This window comes from Meriones unguiculatus, chromosome 4 (genome assembly GCF_030254825.1).
Source record: "Meriones unguiculatus strain TT.TT164.6M chromosome 4, Bangor_MerUng_6.1, whole genome shotgun sequence".
NCBI lineage: Eukaryota > Metazoa > Chordata > Mammalia > Rodentia > Muridae > Meriones > Meriones unguiculatus.
In genome coordinates this window covers 111,567,320-111,587,630 of record NC_083352.1, presented here as the reverse complement: position 1 = coordinate 111,587,630, position 20,311 = coordinate 111,567,320, and the positions used below count along the sequence as shown (strand labels likewise).

Sequence of the window (20,311 nt, the reverse complement as noted above, 5' to 3'; positions counted from 1 at the left end):
CCACCCTTGGGAGTCTCCTCTTCTTTCCAAGATGACAGCTGCCCACACCCGCATGTCTCTGGGGTAGTGTGGGGCTGCCCTACTGCTGAACTGTCTGGTTTCCAGTTTGCAGACTGCTGTTGCCATGGCCTCTTCTTTTGTCCCCATTTTCACTACCAACCCCAAAGTTAAGAGTTTAGACCATTTGTCGACATACGGTTTTATGGTGGTAGCATATTCACAGTGCGCATGTGTTTGTCATTGCTAATGAAAGAGCAGATTGCTCGCCCAGAGTGCTTCCTGAGACTGGCAGCATCCCAGCAAGAACAGGGTGGGCCTGTGTGGTCCATTGAGCAGGAGGTAGCCTGTTTCTGTTCATGCAGAGGCGGTGTGTTTGCCTGCAAGGACGGCAGTTGGATGGTGGAGTATTTCTTGACATGTTCCTTTCCAGGAGGTTCCAGCTGGAACTCCAGGCCTGACATTCCAGCACTTTAAGATCTGGCCCGCCCACCACATCCTCCATCCATCTGCCATTCTTCCTGGCTTCCCACTCACTGTTCCTGACAGAAGCCCCTGCCTCTGCTAGCGGGCCTTCCTTAGTAGTACACTCCTTCCTCCTCTGCATTCTAGCCAGGCCTGGGCCTGCTCATCCTGCTCTGCTCCTGTAACCGTCCTTGTATGTTCCTGTGCATTGTCACCTTGTCCTGCCCACACTGCCCAGGCCTCTTTGATGTATGCTCTGCCCTCAGTGCCTGGCTCATGTCTGGTCCTCTGTCTGGGTAGATGCCTGGTATAGATTCCAAAAGAGAACTCTGTTTGTTTTTGTAGGATATTCGACATGAAGCCAGTGACTTCCCATGCAAAGTGGCGAAACTTCCTAAGAACAAAAACCGGAACAGGTACCGAGACGTCAGCCCTTGTAAGTACCCACTGTTCCCACAGCTTCACTCACACTTCCCAGTTACGGGCAGCCATTGTGTGTCGGGGGTTAGAGGTTATGACCCCATTGTCTCCTGCTAGAAGTACAGGAGGCGCGGTGTCATGGCTCGCTTTCACTGTTGCAGAAGGCACTAGGGCTCTAGTTTTTTGAAAGGTTGGTGGTTCAGAGACCTTTTTAGCTCTGTGTTGTGGTGAGTCATTTTCCTCCCTTGAAGTGGAGTGATTGGGCTTAGTGAACAGCCTCTTCTGGTGACTCAGCAGCAATGCCATTGGCTGTTGGCCTGGTGAAGACCACAGTTATGCTCACAGGTACTTTAGTCCACCAGATGTGCAGATCCAGTCAGTCCTTGTCTTTCACTGCTTAGGACTGGCAGTGCCCACTAGCCTGAACCTGCGTCTTCTGACTGGCTCCTAATTCAGAAATATCTTCAGAGTAAATAACTGAACATGTAGAATGTGTGGAAAGCAAGAAAAGCCAGAACTGGGCTCAGGACCTGGATCTATCATTAGTACCCAGGCTTATTGGCTCCCCTCGAGGTCTGCAGACATTACGCCTCAACAAGGATTGTGGCTACTCATAGGAGACAAAGTGGGTTTAGGATTGGAACACACCTTGTGCCTCTAGGTCTGCCACCCTCGGGGCTCTGGCTGTTAGGAGTGTCGGAGTCACACTCAACTTGCAGGAGTGTGTGGAGGTGAAGCAGCAGTGTGAGCCACTAAGCTGAGTGCCCCCTCGGGTATGCGCTTAGTAAACATGGGCCAAGGTCTGAGACAGTTGTCACGGGGCATTTGGAAGTGCACTTGTAGGTCCTTAGGGGAAGGGTGACTGGCCTCACCCCAGTTGCTTTTTTCAACTCAGCTTGCCTTGGCTTGCTGGACATCCGATGTGTTTATTGAAACAAAGTGGCATAACAAACCCCCCTTGTTGATTCTGCTATGGGGTCCTGCCTGGCTGGAACTTAAGGACAACAATGTGACTGTTTGAGATTGTCCCCTAACTCTGCCAGGATGCCCCAGGACATCTACCAGCTGTCTAAGATGCAGCCCAGGCTGGACTCAAACTTAACAAAGCTGGCACCAAAGCTGAGCTCATGATCCTGCTGTCTTTCTCTTTCTCCGGAGTGTTGGGGTTATAGGTGATTTTAGACCTACTGGGCTCAGTCAGTCTGCCTGCCTGTCTGCCCGTCCTCCTTTCTTTTCCACTTAAGAGTAACCCAGGCACTTTGGGAGGCAGGGAAATTGCTGTGAGTTCAAGGCCAGCCTGGTCTACAAAGCAAGTTCAGGACAAACAAACAAACAAACAAAAACCAAAAAACAAACCAAAACAAAAAGAGTAACTTAGGCATCCTTTGACCTCCACAAGAAAATGGCAGAGGTGCTGGAGAGTCTTCAGAACAGAAACAGCAGGTTGCTGCTTTAGTGCCACGCTCCCTTTCCCTTTGGGCTCGGGTGAAGACATAATCAGGTTCCTCTGTGTTATAGCAGAAAGAACAGGCTCCCACCTGTAACGGCAGCAGGGCAAGAATGATGGCCCTTGGGAGCCACTATTCTTGTGACAAAGTAGTGAGAGAAACAAGCAAAAGCTGGTGTTCTGGTCAGGAACTGGGGCAGAGCTTCCCTGCTAAGTTTGTTCCTAGAATTACTTACTTCTGTGTACTTCTTGTGCAAAGAGGTTTTTACTTCACCCCCACCGCTTTTGAGACAGGGTCTCACTATGCAACTCTAGCTGTCCTGGAGCCTGCTATGTAGACTAGGCTGGTCTTGAACTCACAGAGATCCATCTATCTGCCTCTACCTCCCAAGTGCTGGGACTAAGGGCTTATGTCACCACACCAAGTTTAAGTCCCCTTAAATCTTACTGACCATAACTTCTGAAAGATCTTGAATTATCTCATCACGCATGTCATGCTACTGCACATTAGTCAGATACTATGCAGTGCTGGACACCTGGGCCGAGGTGTGTCATCAGTCAGCCCCACCTGAGACACCTCCATATGTCACGCAGACAGCTCTCTGAATTGCTTTTTTTTTTTTTTTACAGACTGAAGACTTGACTTTACTCTAGGAGCCTCTGTCAGGCATCAGAAAGTGGATCCTTTGACAGTCTCTTAGTATCTGCCCTCCCAAGGAGGGCATGGTCTGGAGTTGATGGGTGTTGCCATAGAATGTGACATTTCTGGTACTCAGAGCTCTACACAGAGTTGTCCTGAGAAGGCCAGTCACCCCACAGATGACTAATGTCACCTGAATAGTGAGGCCTCTGCCAATGTGCATGCTCTTCAGGCCATGGGTCCCTCTCTGCTTTCCTGTAGAATGAAAGCACTTGGGTCCCAGGGTTTACCCAGCTCTGCTTTTGTCTTTCAGTTGACCACAGTCGGATTAAATTGCACCAGGAAGATAATGACTACATCAACGCCAGTTTGATAAAAATGGACGAAGCCCAGAGGAGCTATATTCTCACCCAGGTAACAGCTCTCTGGACTATATTTTTCATGAAGAGTTTTGAGAGTGCTATTGTGTTTGCATCAGATAAGATCATTGTGTCCTTGAGAAGTTTAAGCTTCTCATCAACCAAAGCAGCAGCAGGTAAAGAAACATCCTCCCTCAGAGTCAGTGCGGGCACAGCACTGTGAGCTGACACCCTGAGCTGCCAGTGGCCTTTGATGGGCAGGGGACCCTAGACCATGCCACCTCAGCATGAGGTCCAAGGAGGCATGGACTTCAGCATTGAGTGCTTCTGGCAGCAACTAAGAGGGCTAGCGGTTGGCCCAAGTGTCATTCATTGTTCCTCTGGGCCTTGTTAGAGAATGTGATGTGATGTCTCTTAAAAACCACAGCTCTCGGTGTCCTGAGAAAGTGTGATGGATATCCTGTAACACACTTCCCGGTGTGTAACCAGAAGGCCGTGAATATCTAGAAAGGGGATAAAAGTTGATTTTCAATAATTTTCTTCATTTTACCTGCAAGTAGGTCTAAATGGCCATGTGTTGTTCCTCTTAGTCTCCCTTCGTCTTTCCATATTACATAGTCTGGGCTGTAGGGTTTGAGCATGACAGTTCTGCCTGCTGTTTGGAAGTCAGATCCTAGTGTAGCCAGAAGCTTAGAGAAGCACTCCTCCATCACTGCCCTTCTCCCTTTTGTCCCAAGCCAGATGCCCCCAAGTCAGTGTGGGTAGAATCAGTGGGCTGACCTTCCTGAGTCTCAGCCAGGGTCCTCCCAGCACCTCAGTGTTTGACTGGGTGGCTGCAGAGATTCCTCAGGAAGGGGTCCTGCTGTTGAGACTCTGAGGCACTAGTAACTTTTTGAGAATCAATGTAGAGAAGTTACCATTCTTGGCTTCAGCCATTCATCTGTAGTTGAGGTCAGAAAGACTTGGTATGGCTGTTGATCCATTTTAGGGTATGTGATGCCAAATGAATCAAATGAGCATTTAGCATTTTCTTTGAGGGGCTAGGATTTGGGGTTTGATGGTAGAGTACTTCCCTGTCATGCGAGTCCCTAGGTCTAGTCCCTAGTATTTCCAAAAAACAAAACAAAACAGCAACAACAGACACACACACACACACACACACACACACACAACCCTGCTAGCAACAAAAAAGAAGCATTCATTAGACCCAGGTGTCGTGGTTCATACCTGTGATCTGATCCCTGTACTTGAGAGGCTGAGACAGGAGAGTTGTAGCATGATTGAGGCCAATTTGGGATACATAGTGAGTTCTACAGGCCAGCCTGGGTTAGCCTTAGGCCCTGTTTAGAGAAATAGAGAAACTCAAGCATTACTCCTCTCCCTACCCCTTCCCTGGTCCCTGGCAATTATGTGAGTAACAGTGTGTTGTATAAGGCTGCACCGTGGGCATTCACAGATGGTCCTATAGCCCTGGGGGTTTCAGATAAGAATCAAAACAGTCTGACCCCAAAGACAAGGAGACCCAGGGTTACCCAGGCTACACACCAAGAAGCCTTCCATTACATTTAGTATTGCTCGTCATGGAAGCCACATTATAAAGCCTCGTCTGACTCAACAAGTCAGGTTGGAAAGAGCAGATGTAGGGCTGTCCTTCACCTCCGTCACAAAGGGACAGCCGATTCTGGGCCCTGTTCTTTCGAGTCCTGAAATCTACTTTGAGCAGGGTGGTGCTTAGAGACAACAGTGTGACTGGTGAGTTGCAGAATGTTGAGGCTTGAATCCTTGTGCAGTGCAGAGGATGAAGGGCCTAGATGGCCATCAGGTACCCTGGCATCTAGCCGCCATAAGCTGGCTCTGTTACCTGAGGGAAAGGTCATCTGTGTGACACTTTTGTTAGAGCCCTTGCCTCACACTTGAAGACAGAAGTGCTCAGGGAGGAGTGAGAAGATGCCAGGTGCGGTGCACAGAAGGGGGCGTGCCTGGATTTAAGGGGCGTGGCTTGCGTGGACATAGATGAGAATGGAGACTTCTAAAAGATGTTCTGACCCAAGGATGCGACCAGTCCTGGTATGGATGCTTTCCTGTAGTGTCCCTTGGGGCTGACAACGAAAGCAGACTCCCAGCACTTTACATTCATTAATCTGCACCCATCACTAGGTGGGCTTGCTGCTCAGCAGGCACCGGTCATGCCTGAGTCTTCTGAGCCTTTGGTGGAGCTCTAAAGGCTGTGTTCAGACTCATCCGTGTTAGTTGTAAGAAGAGAGGCTCACTTTGTCCTGGGGGCTTGCTCCATGTGCTTGCTCCATTCTAGGTGCTGTGCTGAGTCCTTCACATATGGCACTACTGTTATTTGTACAACCTGTGAACACGTGCTGTTTTTAATCAAGTGCGCTATGTGGAAAAGCAGGCTGAGAGAGGTGGAGTGACTTGCCTAAAGTTAGAAGATGACAGATTTTAAAAGCAGGGTCTGGAACTGCCAGAGCACAGTGATGGTCCTGCCCCAGGCTGCCTCTCACCCACATAGGAGCTTTGTCCTCTGCTCACTTGTTCACAGGCAAGAAGCCTAGTAGAGCCCCTCAGCCATCAGCTCAGACCAAAAGCCAGTCTGCACTGAGGTGCGGAAATGACCTTTCACCACATGATGGGTGACTTGACCACAGGGTAGGCAGCCTTGGTTGCCACTCTGCCTATAAACACTGTCACTGGCTGACTGCATGGTGTGCTTGTGTGTCCAGTGTTGTCCAGTGTGTATCTTGTGTGTTTGCAGGGCCCTTTACCAAATACTTGTGGGCACTTCTGGGAGATGGTGTGGGAGCAGAAGAGCAGGGGCGTGGTCATGCTCAACCGCATCATGGAGAAAGGCTCGGTAAGTTCACCCCACAGCTCTTTGCTCCTGCTGTCTACATGCATACAGTCATAAAGCTCTGGTTCCCTGAGTTTCTTTTTTCTAACTCCTTTACATGATACCTTGTTTTTAAAAAGTTAAACATTACATAACTACATACGTATTGCAAACAAGTAAGACTAGAGAGAAGCAGTAGGCCAGGCCCTGTGGAGCCTGATGATGGCATTCTGCCTCACTGGCTGTGCATTCTTGGCATTGCCTGTGCCTGGAGCCAGGTAAATTATTTGTAAAAGCAGCTTTAGAGCATCTTTACCAAGCCTACCTTTGGCTGCTTGGACCATCCCTTTTGATGGTAGACATGGCATTGCAGAGCTGTGGGAGGCGTTGGCTTCCAGATTTGATGTGCCACCATAACCTCTGCTGGGTTGCCTTCAGGACTCGCGGCACTGGGAGTTCTGGCAGCTCTTAAAGTTACTGTTATATAACTATTGGTTTCTCAGTTTCTCTCTTACCCTTGCTATCGCACAAATAATTAAAACTTTATTATATTTGTTTAATAAACTTCACAACACCGTAACTGAGTGGTTACTTCATTCTTAACCCTCTAAGCTAATCTGGCTTCCTCTTTGCCAAAATCCCCAAGATACTTGCACTTTGTAGCTTTCTCTGATCTAGCTCTCTCTCCTGATGTCTCCTGCACCTCTGCCCATGGTTGAATCCCTTTACTGTCTCCTCTAACTCCTCCTCCCCTGGCTGGCAGGGAGTCCAGCCCTATTCTCTCCCCTGCCCAGCAATTGGCTGTGAACTGCTTTATTGACATATCCAGACAATTGGGGAGCAATATTTATATAACATTGAGACCGGAGATTCTCAGAACAAGGACTGCAACCAGATATGGGGTACAGAACTCAGCATTTGAAGTACACGCTAACCTTATGCCTGTATCACCCCTCAGGCTCTATCCCTTCAACCACTTCTGCTCCTAAGCCTGCTGCTTTCTGTCCCCTTTCTGTCCCACACTTCCAGAGTGGTCTGTGTCACTCAGGTCTCACCTCTAAGGGTAGTCATTGATGTGGCCTGAGACACAGTGGCTGGACCTGTTTCCTGGACCTGTGTCTCACTCTCCAAATGATAGCACAGTCAGGCCTCCTTTTGTTTCTTACCCTGTCTTTTGGGCCAAAGGTCTGAGTCACAATGACACTGTCTGAGATTTAGGCCTCCTCAAACAGCCAGTCCTCCTGTCCCTTCCTTTTTCTCATTCCTATGGTGGATACTTAAACTCTTTGAGTGCTTTGAGTGCTGCTGCCCAAGGCCAGCATGGGGCAGAGCCAACAGCCTCCTTCTCTCCTCTCTGGACTTGGTTGGCATTTATGTACTTTCCAGCTCCAGAGGTTGAGGCCCCTGGAAGAGGTCAACTGAGGGCTGTTGGGACCAACTGAAACAATAGCCAGGAGCAGAGAATGGGATGTCCATTGGCCTTGCCAGGTGCAGGCATTGTGCTGCCTTTTGTTCAGGTGGGGTACCTTCTACACCTGCCTGGCTTCCTCATGCTTTTAAGAACATGAGGTTGCCAAAGAAGCCATCTATCCCCTCCAGAGATAGTCATGCCTGAGGGTGAGAACAAGATGTACAGAGTGGGGACAGGGCATCACCAGCAAGCTGCCTGCCACAGAGCACAAGGGACCCACTCACTCCTGGTAGTTTCCTTGAGGCCGCTCGATGCCATACTGTTGCCTGGTTTCCACTTCCTACTTTTGTAAAGCATGATGGTAATAGATACAAAGCCTGCTGGTGTGCTCAGTTGACAAAACCAATGAGTAGAATTTTAAATTAATCTATCATTAAGAAATTAGCAGATATGGGGGCTGGAGAAAAGGCTAGCTCAGTGGCTAAGAGTGCTTACTGCTCTTGCAGAGGACCTACGTTCCACTCCCACCACCCACGTAGTGGCTCACAACCACCTGTAATTCAAGTTCCAAGGAATCTTAACAACCTCTTCTGACCTCAGTGGACACCAGGCATGCACATGGTACACAGACATATGTGCAGACAAAACATGTAAAAAGTAAATTAAAAAGTCATCAGAGGCAGGCCAGCGGTGGTGCAGGCCTTTAATCCCAGCACTGGGGAGGCAGAGGCAGGCAGATCTCCTAGCTCAAGGCCAGTCTGGTGTACAGAGTGAGTTCCAGGACAAAGAAACTGTCTCGGAAGTCACCAGGTGTGGTAGGATTTACTGTGCATACGTATAAGGGTACACATGCATGTACGTACTCAAATATGTAAGTATGTTGCTAGGGGTCCTGATGGCCTCTTGTAGTTAGCAGTTTGCATTAACAGCTGTTGTCACATTATAAGGAATGGTGTCTGCTCTGTAGTTGCATGACTGACACGAGGTCTGGCTTTCAGCACTCTGAGCTGACTATAAATGGATCCACCACGACCACCTTCCCCAGGATTCTTGTGTTAGCCACTAGAAGCACGGCTGGGTGGCTGGTTGCTATTTCCCATGGCAGCATGGCAGTGGTCCTTTAGAACTATTCTGCTCCACTTAGGGCCATTGGAACAGTATGCTTTGTGTGGGATCCACATCAGCAAGCCCAGGGGTGGGTAGAGTATAAGGACTGGGGTGTTGCTGCTCTGTCACCTAGTTTCAACCATCCCTAGCCCATCAGCTGGGCTTCAGAGGTACATGGTGTGTACTGTGTAAGGGTAGGGCTGTTGTTTATACAGGGGGAGGGAGCTAGGTGAGTATAATTTGTATTCCAAGACACCGGTGGCCTGTCTCCCCAAAAACCTCTTGCAAGCCAGAGTTGGGGTTCAGGCACTTGGTAGCCCAGGGTCCTTAACTCTGGAACCTGCTCACTTGTCAGTATTAACCATCCATTGGAAGATGAAAACAAGCCACCTGTGTGAGAGAGACAGCACGGACTGTCACAGCTTCTGCCTCAGATGGCCCAGCTCTGCTCTGGAAAGACTTGTGTGAGTTGGGCTTCATGGTGGAAATGACTATTCAACGCAGGATGCCAGCACACTGGCATTGCCACTTTCCTGTTTGAGGCTGGGCAAAGGGCCTTGGTGTCAATCCCGGCACGGGCCTGCTCACATTCCAGTAAAAGTCAGGCTTCCGCTCAAGGCAGCGTGTGGGTGCCATCAGCTAACTGGAAGTAGGAGTTACATACCCTCTTGTTTGTTTTGTGTTTAAAGCAGAAGTTTTTTTACGGGAAATGACAGAGCAGAGCATGGTCCTATAGACAACTAATTAAATGTTTGATGGACACTGGCTGTGTGCCAGAATGCTCTTAAATTGTAGATTTTGCCTAGATCTGTCAGGCTTGGTCTAGGCTTCTGCTGTGGGAGTGAAAGTTAGAGCCCGTGTGCTCTGCTCATGGTGAATGCCCACCCTAGCATGGTTGCCTGGGGTCGAACTGTGGGAATAAGTGACCCATTCAAGTCTCTCCATGCATAGTTCACTGGCACATTGCCTCTGCATTCTGACGCTGAGATCTGTTCCTATGCTGGCAGGTTGGCCCTAGCTGAGGGGCCCATCTCTGTCAGCTGGTCCTCAAAAGCGAGAGGGGTCATGGGTTGAGCAGGCCAGACCTTGAAACAGAACTGTTAAGAAAGCCCACTTAGCTTCTGTCCTGGGATTGGAAAGTTCTACTCCGCTGTTACTGTAAGGCCCAGGCTTCCTTCAGTGCTTCTCTTCTCTACCATTTGCATTGATTTTTGTGGAGGGCAGCATTGAGCCCCAGAAGATGGGAGACCAACAGGCCTCCGCAGTTCTGTCTTCGGACTCAACTCCTCCCAGCCCTGGGTGATGCCACAGCCCCACTATGCTCTGGCCCTCCTTGCCCTGTCTCTTGCTTTCCTTTGAGACACTATCCTGTCATCCATCAGAAACTTCTCTCCAGCGAGCTTCCATTGACCTCTTTTTTTGATTGGCTAGCCTGAGTTTCCCCCTCCTCTGAATCCCCAGGTCATATAAATTCTTTCTCAGTGTCTTCCCTTCATATTTTCCCCATCCACCCACTCTAGAGGGAGGAAACCTCTTTCCCATCAGATGAGGCCAGCCTGGAAGAGGTCAGGGATATGGATTCCTCATGTCATGTAACAGAGAGGCTTACTGCATTTCTTTGGGAGGATCAAGGTCTCTGAGGTCTCTCCCTGGGCACCCTGTCAGTCCTGCCTTGAGACTCAGGACAGCTTCCTGCAGCAGGAATGGCTGAGTCTGAACTTAGTTCACAGGATCTGTGTGATTGAATCCCAGACCAGATCTTTTGGTTCCTCAAAAGCTGTACTGATCAGCATTTGACTTGGGATCATCAAATGGTCTCTGATGTTGGCAAAGTAGAATAGCAGGAGGACTTTCTGAACTGAGCCAAGTTAGAATGTGAGCTGCACTGCCAGCCGTCCTCCCACCTCGTGGCTGCTCTGACCACAGTCCCTCAGCCTGACAGGCTCTAGCTCTCTACCTTGTTACCTGTGGGTTTCCTCAGGGGCTCTGGTCATACTGAGATGCTGCTAAAGTCATCTGTGAGGGGCACAGTTTCTGTGTGGTGTGGTTTTACCTCACAACAAGAACCAGAACCTCTGTAACATGTTGCTGAGTGGGAAGTATGAGCCCTGCCACAAAGCTGCCGGGTCAGGGTCCCAGCCAACTCTAGTTTTACTAAGGCAAGAGCTCTACTAACCGGGAAACCCAGGCCTGTGAGTTGTCATAAAGCTAGCAGATAGTCTCCAAGCCTCCTGTCTCATATAGCAGTAGCTCCCGGTAATCCAGTGTTATTCTTTTCCCAGTTAAAATGTGCCCAGTATTGGCCACAGAAAGAAGAAAAAGAGATGGTCTTTGATGATACAAATTTGAAATTGACACTAATCTCTGAAGATGTCAAGTCCTATTATACAGTACGACAATTGGAGTTGGAAAACCTGGCTGTAAGTATGAAGTCCTTCTGGAGACTGTGGCCTGCTTCTGTTCTGAGTCCTTGGGTACTTACTTCAGCTGCAGGTTCCCAGGAATTATGAGCCCTGTGCACAGTGTGGCTATACCATGGTGAGCAGGTCTTGCTGTTGTAGGAACCAGTGCTCAGCCACCAGTGAGGGACAGAATACAAGCGCCTCCCACAGTACTTTCTCACCCTTGACACCAGTTAACACAGTTCCAAGGGAAAAGGTAGTTTCTTACCTGAAAGTAGTTTGCTCTGACTTTAGGACTGGAGGGCTGAAGCGGTGCTTGCAAGAGAAAGGACAACAAGCTTGCACCTTCCTAACTGCACCTCCAAAAGAAGGAGGGCTTCCCCCACTGCCCAGGTTTCCTGAAGCTGAGACTTTCTAAGCCAGGTCTTGGGTGGATTTGCTGTGACAAAGTCATCCTGTCTGTTACTTACTGCCACTGAGAGGAGGTCCTGGGGCATCGTGCAAGGCAAGGTCCTCTAGGAAGGAGCAGTGGAAGCTCTGCTTGTGGCACAGAGCTGTGACTAAGGAGACCATGTGAGTCTTAGGCATGGCGAAGCCACTGTTGGCTCACTCTGCCCAACTGCTGGAACAGGACCAAGGGGCATCTCCCCATGTCTTTGCTTGTTTTAGTTTCAGACTAGGACTTGCAAGGGTTCTAGGAGGTCATGGGTGAAAGAGCAGTAGGTAGGTGCATGGGATCCTGAAAGCAGAGGGGAGCTAGACCACTGGAGTGAGGCTTGCTGGGCTATAGGGCAGATTGGGATCTGTTGCAGTGACAGTCACATCTCCTTGAACTTTCCTCTGACTCCTTGCTTGGAGTGAACCAGTTCTAGAATTTAGCTCAGATTGCTGAAGTATAGAGGCCCTGTCATGGCCTAGTAGAGGAGCCTGGGACATGGGATGAGGTCACTGAAGCTCTGTGGGAATGCCACTGGCAAGGTGGGGTGTGATAGACCTTTCTAATGCTTTTCAGTATTTGCCAGCCTGGCTTTTAGAGTGACATCTGGTAATCTCTCAGAAATAATCTTTTTGTTGAGGGAGACAGTTCAGAGCACCACCAGAGAGGCCTGTTGTCTGTTTCGTGACAGAGTGAAGACAGGAATGCCTCGGCTTTTCTTTGGGGTGGTAACTTGTATTGAGACAAGGTCTCATTAGTGGCCCTGGCTGGCTTCACATTTATTTTGGCTCATCTCCCCCTTGCACCTTGTAAAGTGGTGTTTGGTTTTATGAGGAGGCGGGAAGAGCTGCTGCAGGGGCTCCAGCTGGGCCCCCAGCTGTGCACAGCATCCTGGGTCTTGTAGCCACACTGAGGGGAGGCCATGTCTTTTCATGTGTGTGTCCCATAGCAAGGACCTCCTGTACTTTGCAGACAGAAATAACTTGTTATCAGCAGGTTGTCTATGTCCCATCTTTGCCTCCAGCAGGCTGCTGGCCCTCTCCTGTGCCCTGGAGCCCTGCCCTCTGGGGTCTTGCCTGCAGCGGCCTCCTTTAACAATATTGGACCATAGAGCTAGTGAGATAGCTCAGTGTGTAAAGGTACCTGGCAGTAACCCTGTAAGTTATCTTCTAACCTCCAAAAGTACGTTCACATGCAGCACCCTTCACCCCCAAACAAGTATTTTTTAAAATTCCAGACCATCCGGGAAAGAGCAGAGTGGAAACAGCACTGGAGGCCATTCTTTTTACTCAACTACAGGGCCACTGTGGGGTAGCTATGGAAATGGGTGTGGTCCTAGAGGTGCATGAAGGCGTGGCAAGCTCATAGGCAGTCTGGCTTCTGGAGTCATGGCTGATGCTGCACCTTCATGGCAGCTGCCTTCCAGCAATCCTTTGGAGACTTGAGTTAATCACATTTTCTTCAAAAGTAACAACCGCCTGACCCATCCCAGTGGTCTTCCTCAGCCACCCAGACCTGGTGTCTGCCCCCCCCCCTTCTCCCCATATAGGAAGCCTTTCTAAGATTTAGGATGCCATTGGCATCATGGTGACTTTTCAGCTGAAACAATGTGTAGCCACATGTGTAAGGGTGAAGAAGCAGAAAAGTGAGAGGATTGTCTACTGTTTAAGGCTGTGGCCAGACCCAGCCAGTGCACACTGAGGAAGGCCGGGCAGGAAGTCACTTGATGCACGCATGTGGTCTGTGTGGATGATGCTCTCAGCCTAACCACAAGCCTCTGTTTCAGACCCAGGAGGCCCGAGAGATCCTACATTTCCACTACACCACGTGGCCTGACTTTGGAGTCCCTGAGTCGCCTGCCTCTTTCCTCAACTTCCTGTTTAAAGTCCGAGAGTCAGGCTCACTCAGCCTGGAGCACGGCCCCGTCGTGGTGCACTGCAGCGCCGGCATCGGCAGGTCGGGGACCTTCTGCCTGGCTGACACCTGCCTCCTGCTGGTGAGAAGGGCTTTAACGCCAGGGGGAAAGAAACATGCTTGCACCCCACTCCCCAGCGGGCTACAGTTCCTGTCACCGCCCGCAGGCTCCCCTCCTTGGAGGACACCCTGCTGTGGCCTTTGCCTTCAGTTTCCATGACAGTGGTTCAGCCCCTTCTGGCTTTTTTCTCAGTGTTCTCCCAATGGTCACAGGAGCCAGGGCACCCTAGAATATCCATGATTTTTTTTTCTAAGCTCTTTGAGCTTGGGCCCAAAGGGTCACAGGTTTGCTGCATTTTCTTTCATTTCCTTGAGTCCCTCCAGCACCCCTCTGTGGCTTTCCTCTGGCTGACCCAGACTCCTTGGCTTGCAGATGGACAAGAGGAAAGACCCGTCTTCTGTGGATATCAAAAAAGTGCTACTGGAGATGCGCAGGTTCCGCATGGGGCTCATCCAGACGGCCGACCAGCTGCGCTTCTCCTACCTGGCTGTGATCGAAGGTGCAAAGTTTATCATGGGCGACTCCTCAGTGCAGGTCAGTGCTACTCTGATTAGCACATGAGCACATGGCTCAGTTCCTAGCTGTGGGTAGACCACAGAGCCTGTGCAGGCTCATCAGGGCTCTGGTCTTTGAAAGAAACTCCCATTATAAAAGGCCCAACACTGTTGAGGTCAAAGAAGGTAGCTTCCCTTCATCTATGACAGTCTAGACTGTTAAACAGCTGCTCCCTTCTGCCTGCCACATGCTCTGCAGAGCTCTGAGAGGAAAGGTAGGCTTGACCTTCTAAAGACCTTGCCTTGCTCTAATCCCAGCCCTTTGGACACCAGGAGTCCAAAGCCTGAGACTCAACCTCAAAAAGAACAAATTTACCTTCCAAATATTTGCCTGGAGCTAAGGAGCCCAGAGCAGCTGCTGAGACTGGTCACTAGGGCAGACCCAGAGCGGGTATTAATGGGGCTTCTGTTGCTGCTCTTCCAAGGATCAGTGGAAGGAGCTCTCCCATGAAGATCTGGAGCCGCCACCCGAGCATGTTCCCCCACCTCCCCGACCACCCAAACGCATCCCGGAGCCTCACAATGGGAAGTGCAAGGAGCTCTTCTCCAACCACCAGTGGGTGAGCGAGGACACCTGTGAGGATGAGGACAGGCTGGCCAGAGAGGAAGGCAGAGCCCTCTCAAGTGCCACGCACAACGTGAGCAGGTGATGGAGGGGCCTGGCTTGCTGGGGTGGTGACAGAAAGTGGCTTGCTGTCCAGAAACACTTGTAGGCATTGAAAACCGTGAGACTGCAAGAGGTGCTTCTTTGTGAATGAAAAATGGTGTTACCTCTGTCCCGGCAGAAAGTGCCCATTGCACCTGAGTGTTCCTATGAAGTGACAGGTTATAATGGGGTTCTAGTGCCCCCTTGTGGTGTCTGTGTGATCAGCTCAGTGCTGGCACTAGGCAGGCGTTTCAGCTGGCTTGCTCTCCCTAGTACAAGCCTTGTATAGAGCTTCCACTGGTACCTGTGGAGTACTGAGTGATATCAGAATGTACTGGGATGTGTACTGCAGACCCTCCATTTAGGGAGAGGGGCAAGCTCTTAGCATTGTGTGCTAGAGCTGGGATGATCAAGAAAGTATGTGCCTGCCGGATGTGGGCAACTGCCTCCTTCCTGGAGGGCAGTTTTGACTTGTGGGCACATGTAATCTGCCTCTCAGCAGTACCCACCCAGAGCTCTGCACAGTGTATAGAGGCATGACCTAGCTGCCCTCACTACAGCGTACTTGGTCATAGAAGGTCCAGAGCTAGCAGCGTGCTGGGACTAATGAAGCCATGGTTCCCCTGTAACTGGGATGTGGCTCTAAGTGTGTCTTTAACTAGAGCCAGGAGTTTCCATTCCTGGTAAAGCACATGAACTTGTGGGCTATTGATCGTTGAATTAAACCCAGCCTGGTCCGTGGATACTGCCCAAGGTCTTCCGCTCTGTGCTGGCCTCCCCACCCAGTAGGGAGGGCTCATTTCTCCAGAATTCCTCCTTTGTGATAGTATCCTTGTCCATCTTCTCAAGGTGAATACCCTATCTCTTCCTCCCTCCTCAGCATGAGTCAAGACACTGAAGTTAGAAAACGGATGGTGGGCAGAGGTCTCCAAGGTACCCAGGTATCTGTCCCCACCAAGGAAGAGCTGTCCCCAACGGAGGAGGAACAAAAGGCACACTGGCCAACTTACTGGAAGCCCTTCCTGGTCAACCTGTGCATGGCCACAGCCCTGGCGACTGGTGCGTACCTCTGCTACCGGGTATGTTTTCACTGACAGACTGCTGTGAGGCGCGAGTGCGGTGGGCGCTGCCGCTGCCCAGCTTAGGATTCGGTCTGCGGCATCCGACCCGGTGTTGGGGGAACAGCTCGCAAGCCTGCGGTGGAACTGGAAGGGCCAGCCCAGGAGGGGCAGCAGTGCACTGGGCTTTGAAGGAGCCCACGGTCCCAAGAACAGTCTAATCTCAGGGCCTTAACCTGTTCAGGAGAAGTAGAGGAAATGCCAAATACTCTGACTCACTTGCTCTCACCTCACTCCTTCTCCCCTTTCTCTGGTTCGTTTGTTTTGGGGGGTAAAAAAAAAGAATTACAACACGTTGTTTTTAACATTTATAAAGACAGGTTTTTGTTATTTCGGGGGAGGAGGGAAGATGCTTGTGCCCTTTGGCGTGTGATCAGATTCATGATTTACATTGGTTTCCCAGGGGAAAGAGCCTAACCGGTCAGGGATATAAGGCTCCTGCTGGTTTGGGCACTCCCCGCTGCGCACCCTGAGCTTGCAGGAGCCGGGGAGCCACCCTGTTGCGAGGGGAGCAACAGTACAGGCCGTGTCCCTGCATTTCCATCCTCGCCTGTGCCCTCCTTCCTTGTGACAACCATCTTGCAGATGTCCCAGCCCTCACCACCCGCCCCTGCAAATGGGTTTCCCTGAGGGCCCTGCCTCAGGGTCAGGTTCATCTTAGGTGGCTGCTGGCCTTCGTGCTGCAGTTTCCATTTCATTTGCAAAGTCAGCACTGCTGTGGTAGAAGCCACTCCACTGAAGTGCGAGCATGACTGATGGGAGGAGGAGCCTTGGTGTCATGGAAGCCACTCTGCAGGACTTGTACCAATGAAGCACTCAGTTCTATCCCAGAGAACATCCTTGAAGGCATCAGATGATTTTTGTGAACTGCAAAGACTCTTTTTCCTGAGTGGTAATTTTCAGAGTCTGGACTCATAAAACCCCACCAAGCGCTGGCCTTGCTGCCTCCAGTGCTGGTGTGGCTGAGGCCCTGAAGAGGTGGGCGCTGTGGTGCCTGCTGGGCACTTGCTTTCCTGAGGCTGCTGTTCAGCAGCACAAGCCTTCACTCCAGCCGCTCAGCTACAGGCCACCATAGCCATGGTGGGGAAGGGCTGCTGGCCAGCAGAGCCAGCTGCAGAGGATGCTTGTTCACACGGAGCCACTGTCCCAGGCCATGCATCTCCCTTTCTGCTTTCTCCTTCCACTTCCTTCCCTGGAAGGAAGCCCAGAGTCATTTTGAGGAGTGCAGGGAATGGCAGAAGCAGAACAGTGGCCCATGGCAGCAGCTTGAAGCCCCACCCCTTCCCTAGAAGCCACTCCGCTCTTATTTATTCACCTTTTCCCAAAGGCGTCCCCACTGCACGAGCACATCCCTAAACTGATGATGGAAGTTGTCAGCCTGGCACCCAGGGCTTTGTCAGGTACAGTAACACATCAGTCCTCCAGAGCCAGGAGTGCAAGCCTGACAGGAGCCCCTGTATGACCAGGGCTAGGGCTAGGAGCTGCAGGTGTGAGGAGCAATCGTCAGAAACCTGGGATAGTGTAGTAACGTGGAAAGACCTTGTGGTGCTGATGTGACACGCAAGGGTGAAGGCTGGGCTTTCTCCCCATGACCTTCTGGATTCTCTTCCCAGCCTCTGTTTTCCCTGTGAGTTAGAGAACACAAAGTCCTGGTGGTGCCAAGTGCTTGACATGGGAAACGTAGATAGATGCCCACTCACTGATAGCCCATGTCCAGTGCGGATGCTGCCTCCCTCCTGGCCTGCCCCTCCCAGCCCCACCAAGCCCCACTGGCTCTCAGACATTCCACATTTACATCTCATTCCCTGGACACTTAGGCAGGCAGGGCCCTTCCACCTCTGGGATCAGCCCCTCCATTCCAAGTTCACGCTCTCCCAAGAGCAGGCCAGGATTGGAAGCAAGGCTGCTTGTGGGAAGCACCCTCCTGGGAACAGCGTGGGTGTCCTTAGAGTCAGCCTGCCGTTGTTGCTGGCCTGGGCCACCTTGCCCAGAAACATGCAGCTCCTGAGCTTGGTAGAGACTGATGGTGCTCATGACTCTTCCTGTGAAGGGAACTTAAGACCTCCACATTGGGTGGCTTTTTAAAATAAGCGAAGGCAGCCAGAACTCCAGACTGCCTCTTGCCAGCATTTCACATTTTGCCTTTCACCCAGAGAAGCCAGCACAGAGCCACTGGTGGGAACGGTGGTGGCCTTGCCTGCAGAGCCTGGGGGGTAGCACGGCCAGGGTCCGGGCTGAGAGCAGTCAGCAGGGGGCTGTGTCTGTATAGTGGGGTGTGTACAGTAGCCTTCTAGGTGAATGTCCTGGAGAACAGGCGCTCTCTGCCCCATCGCCTGTGTGGAGGTAGCAAGCTGCTGTATGCCTTAAGCCAATATTTACTCAGCAGGTCCTTTTTTCTTCTTCTTTCCTTCCTTCCTTCCTTCCTTCCTTCCTTCCTTCCTTCCTTCCTTCCTTCCTTCCTTCCTTCCTTCCTTCCTCTTCCTTCCTTCTTCTTCCTCCTTTCTTCTTCCTCTGCTTCTTATTCTTTCTTCTTCATGGCCATGGAATAAACCATTTTTACAAAAATAGAAACCAACAATAAAAATAAAGAGTTCTGGTATAGTGTGTGGGGTGGTGCATGCCCCAGTGGGGGTGTCTCAGGGTCTTCTGTGACCTCACAGAACTGTCGGACTGCACCTGTTTCCAACTTGCTGTCTCACTGATGGGTCTGCATTAGTTGCAACAATAAATGTTTTTAAAGAACATGGATATGAGGTGCTTCCGTTTTCTTTACCTGACAGATCTGGGCTGGAGTGGGCAGTCATCTGTATACTACCCCACCAACATGAGGCAGACAGATGCCCAGCAGGGTTAGCATGCTGTGGGTTGGATGTACTGGTGACTGGCCAGCCTGCGTTTGCTGCAGAGCTTGCGGGAAACTTGGGGACCCCACACTAATCTTTCAGGAACCCACCCTTTGGCAGCCTGGAGGACCTTAAGACTCACAGAGATCACCAGCACCCCTGTGCCAGCCTCCTCACTGCCCCTTGGCCAGCTGCCTGTCAGACACCATGGACCCAAGACCGTGTCTCAGGACATCCACAAACCTCATTTGATGTACACTTGGAAACGAAAATGAGACCCGAAAGCAGCATGACCTCCCATTCTTGCACAAGACTAAACCTGTAAGACCCCAAGGTGACTGACTTCCTGTTTCAAAGTCACTTCAGACTTGTACAGTGACAGATGTGGTAGAAAGCACAGCCCCATATACCCCTCGGGGATTCACAGTTGCTGTGTAGCAAATGGTCCCCTCTGTGGGCCTGGCGCCACTGTCCCAGCCGAAAGCTTCAGGTATGAAAATGGTGTGTGAGCGTTCACAGACAACATCAGCATGAGAAGGTGAATGACTAGTCACTCTGGGATAAATCAGTGTGGCAAAGACTTGGTGAAGGTCTGGGGTATCGTCAAAGTGCCCCCCAGAGGAGGGCAAGGCCTACCACGAGCCTTAGGAATCAAGAGTGTAGGGAGGATCCCCAGTGGGTGCTGCAGAGAGCCCTGAGGCCCTGGCCACCCCTCCCATAGATATCTCCCATATCTACTCTGGGCAGCAAAGTAGCCATGAACTAGAGTTTTTAATTGAGACTTCAGGGAGTGGACATGAATGAGGCAAATAAATACCAGGTCAGCACACATGGTCTACAAGACTCTAATGGGGTATGCCTGAGTCAGCCCCGAGAGCCCCATGTGGGTCTCCATAGACAGTGAAAAACCTCAGCTCCAGCATCTGGAGCGACTCATCTAGTGGCCTGAGGCCTCTGGAAGAGGGCCTGCCCACCCGCTGCCTGTGGTAGCCCATGTTTGTTGGACCAGTTCTGCCCCAGCTGAGGGGGGTCACACTCAGTCCATCTTGTCCGCCTTGGAGCCTCACCTTGGCCTGGACCCTTGATCCTCAGCGCCCGCAGTCCTGGCATTGCACCCCAGGAAAACAAGAAGGCAAAACATTTGGTGGAAGGCCACGGCTCTGGAGGTCTCACACAACACTTCTTTCTGTTCTGTAAATACCACCATGCCCCTGGGCTGGGTACCGACCCAAACATCAGGTAGCCATCCTGACCAGCTCACGCTTGTGAGGGAGTGCCATCCAAAACTTGCACACTGTGGTGGCTAGGCAGCATCAAGGAAGAAAGAGGCCAGATTTGAGCTTATTGGTCACAGCTTCTTAAAAAATCGTGATTTCAACATCTGCTTCCTGGCAGAAGGCGTCCTGTTCTGAATGGAGTCTGTCCATCTTCTCGAAAGCTAGGCGTCCTTTCTCACCTGGGAAATAAAGGTGTTAGTCACTGGCTTGTCACCGCCTTGGTGTCCTGCTTTGCCAGGCCTTGGGTCTCCAGAGGGGCAGTGCTTGGGTTTCCCATTCCCTTGCTGGTGACTGAGCCATCCACAGCCGTAACAGCCTCCTATTGTCAGAAATCTCCTGGGCACTAGCCTGGTTTTGCCTCTGCCCTCCATT

At 51.0% G+C, this 20,311-nt stretch overlaps 2 protein-coding genes across 6 annotated transcripts in view; one reads left to right on the top strand and one right to left on the bottom strand.

Annotated features, from left to right (window-relative positions):
• Ptpn1 (protein tyrosine phosphatase non-receptor type 1) overlaps positions 1-18,567 on the top strand; it is a 50,683-nt gene extending 32,116 nt beyond the window's left edge. Inside the window, exons 2-9 of one of the 2 annotated variants that reach the window (XM_060382798.1) lie at positions 808-898; positions 3,283-3,383; positions 6,096-6,194; positions 10,971-11,108; positions 13,313-13,522; positions 13,874-14,035; positions 14,487-14,701; positions 15,582-18,567. In XM_060382798.1, the coding sequence (XP_060238781.1) occupies positions 808-898; positions 3,283-3,383; positions 6,096-6,194; positions 10,971-11,108; positions 13,313-13,522; positions 13,874-14,035; positions 14,487-14,701; positions 15,582-15,795 (1,230 nt within the window). In that variant the 3' untranslated portion in view covers positions 15,796-18,567. Of the gene's footprint in view, positions 1-807; positions 899-3,282; positions 3,384-6,095; positions 6,195-10,970; positions 11,109-13,312; positions 13,523-13,873; positions 14,036-14,480; positions 14,702-15,581 lie in introns of both variants that reach the window. The other variant, XM_021637631.2, reaches the window with a different exon arrangement.
• Ripor3 (RIPOR family member 3) overlaps positions 18,243-20,311 on the bottom strand; it is a 64,773-nt gene continuing 62,704 nt past the window's right edge. For all 4 annotated transcript variants that reach the window (XM_060382795.1, XM_021637610.2, XM_060382796.1 and 1 more), the window contains one exon: positions 18,243-20,118. In XM_060382795.1, coding sequence (XP_060238778.1) covers positions 20,021-20,118 — 98 coding nt within the window. In that variant the 3' untranslated portion in view covers positions 18,243-20,020. The remainder of the gene's footprint in view (positions 20,119-20,311) is intronic.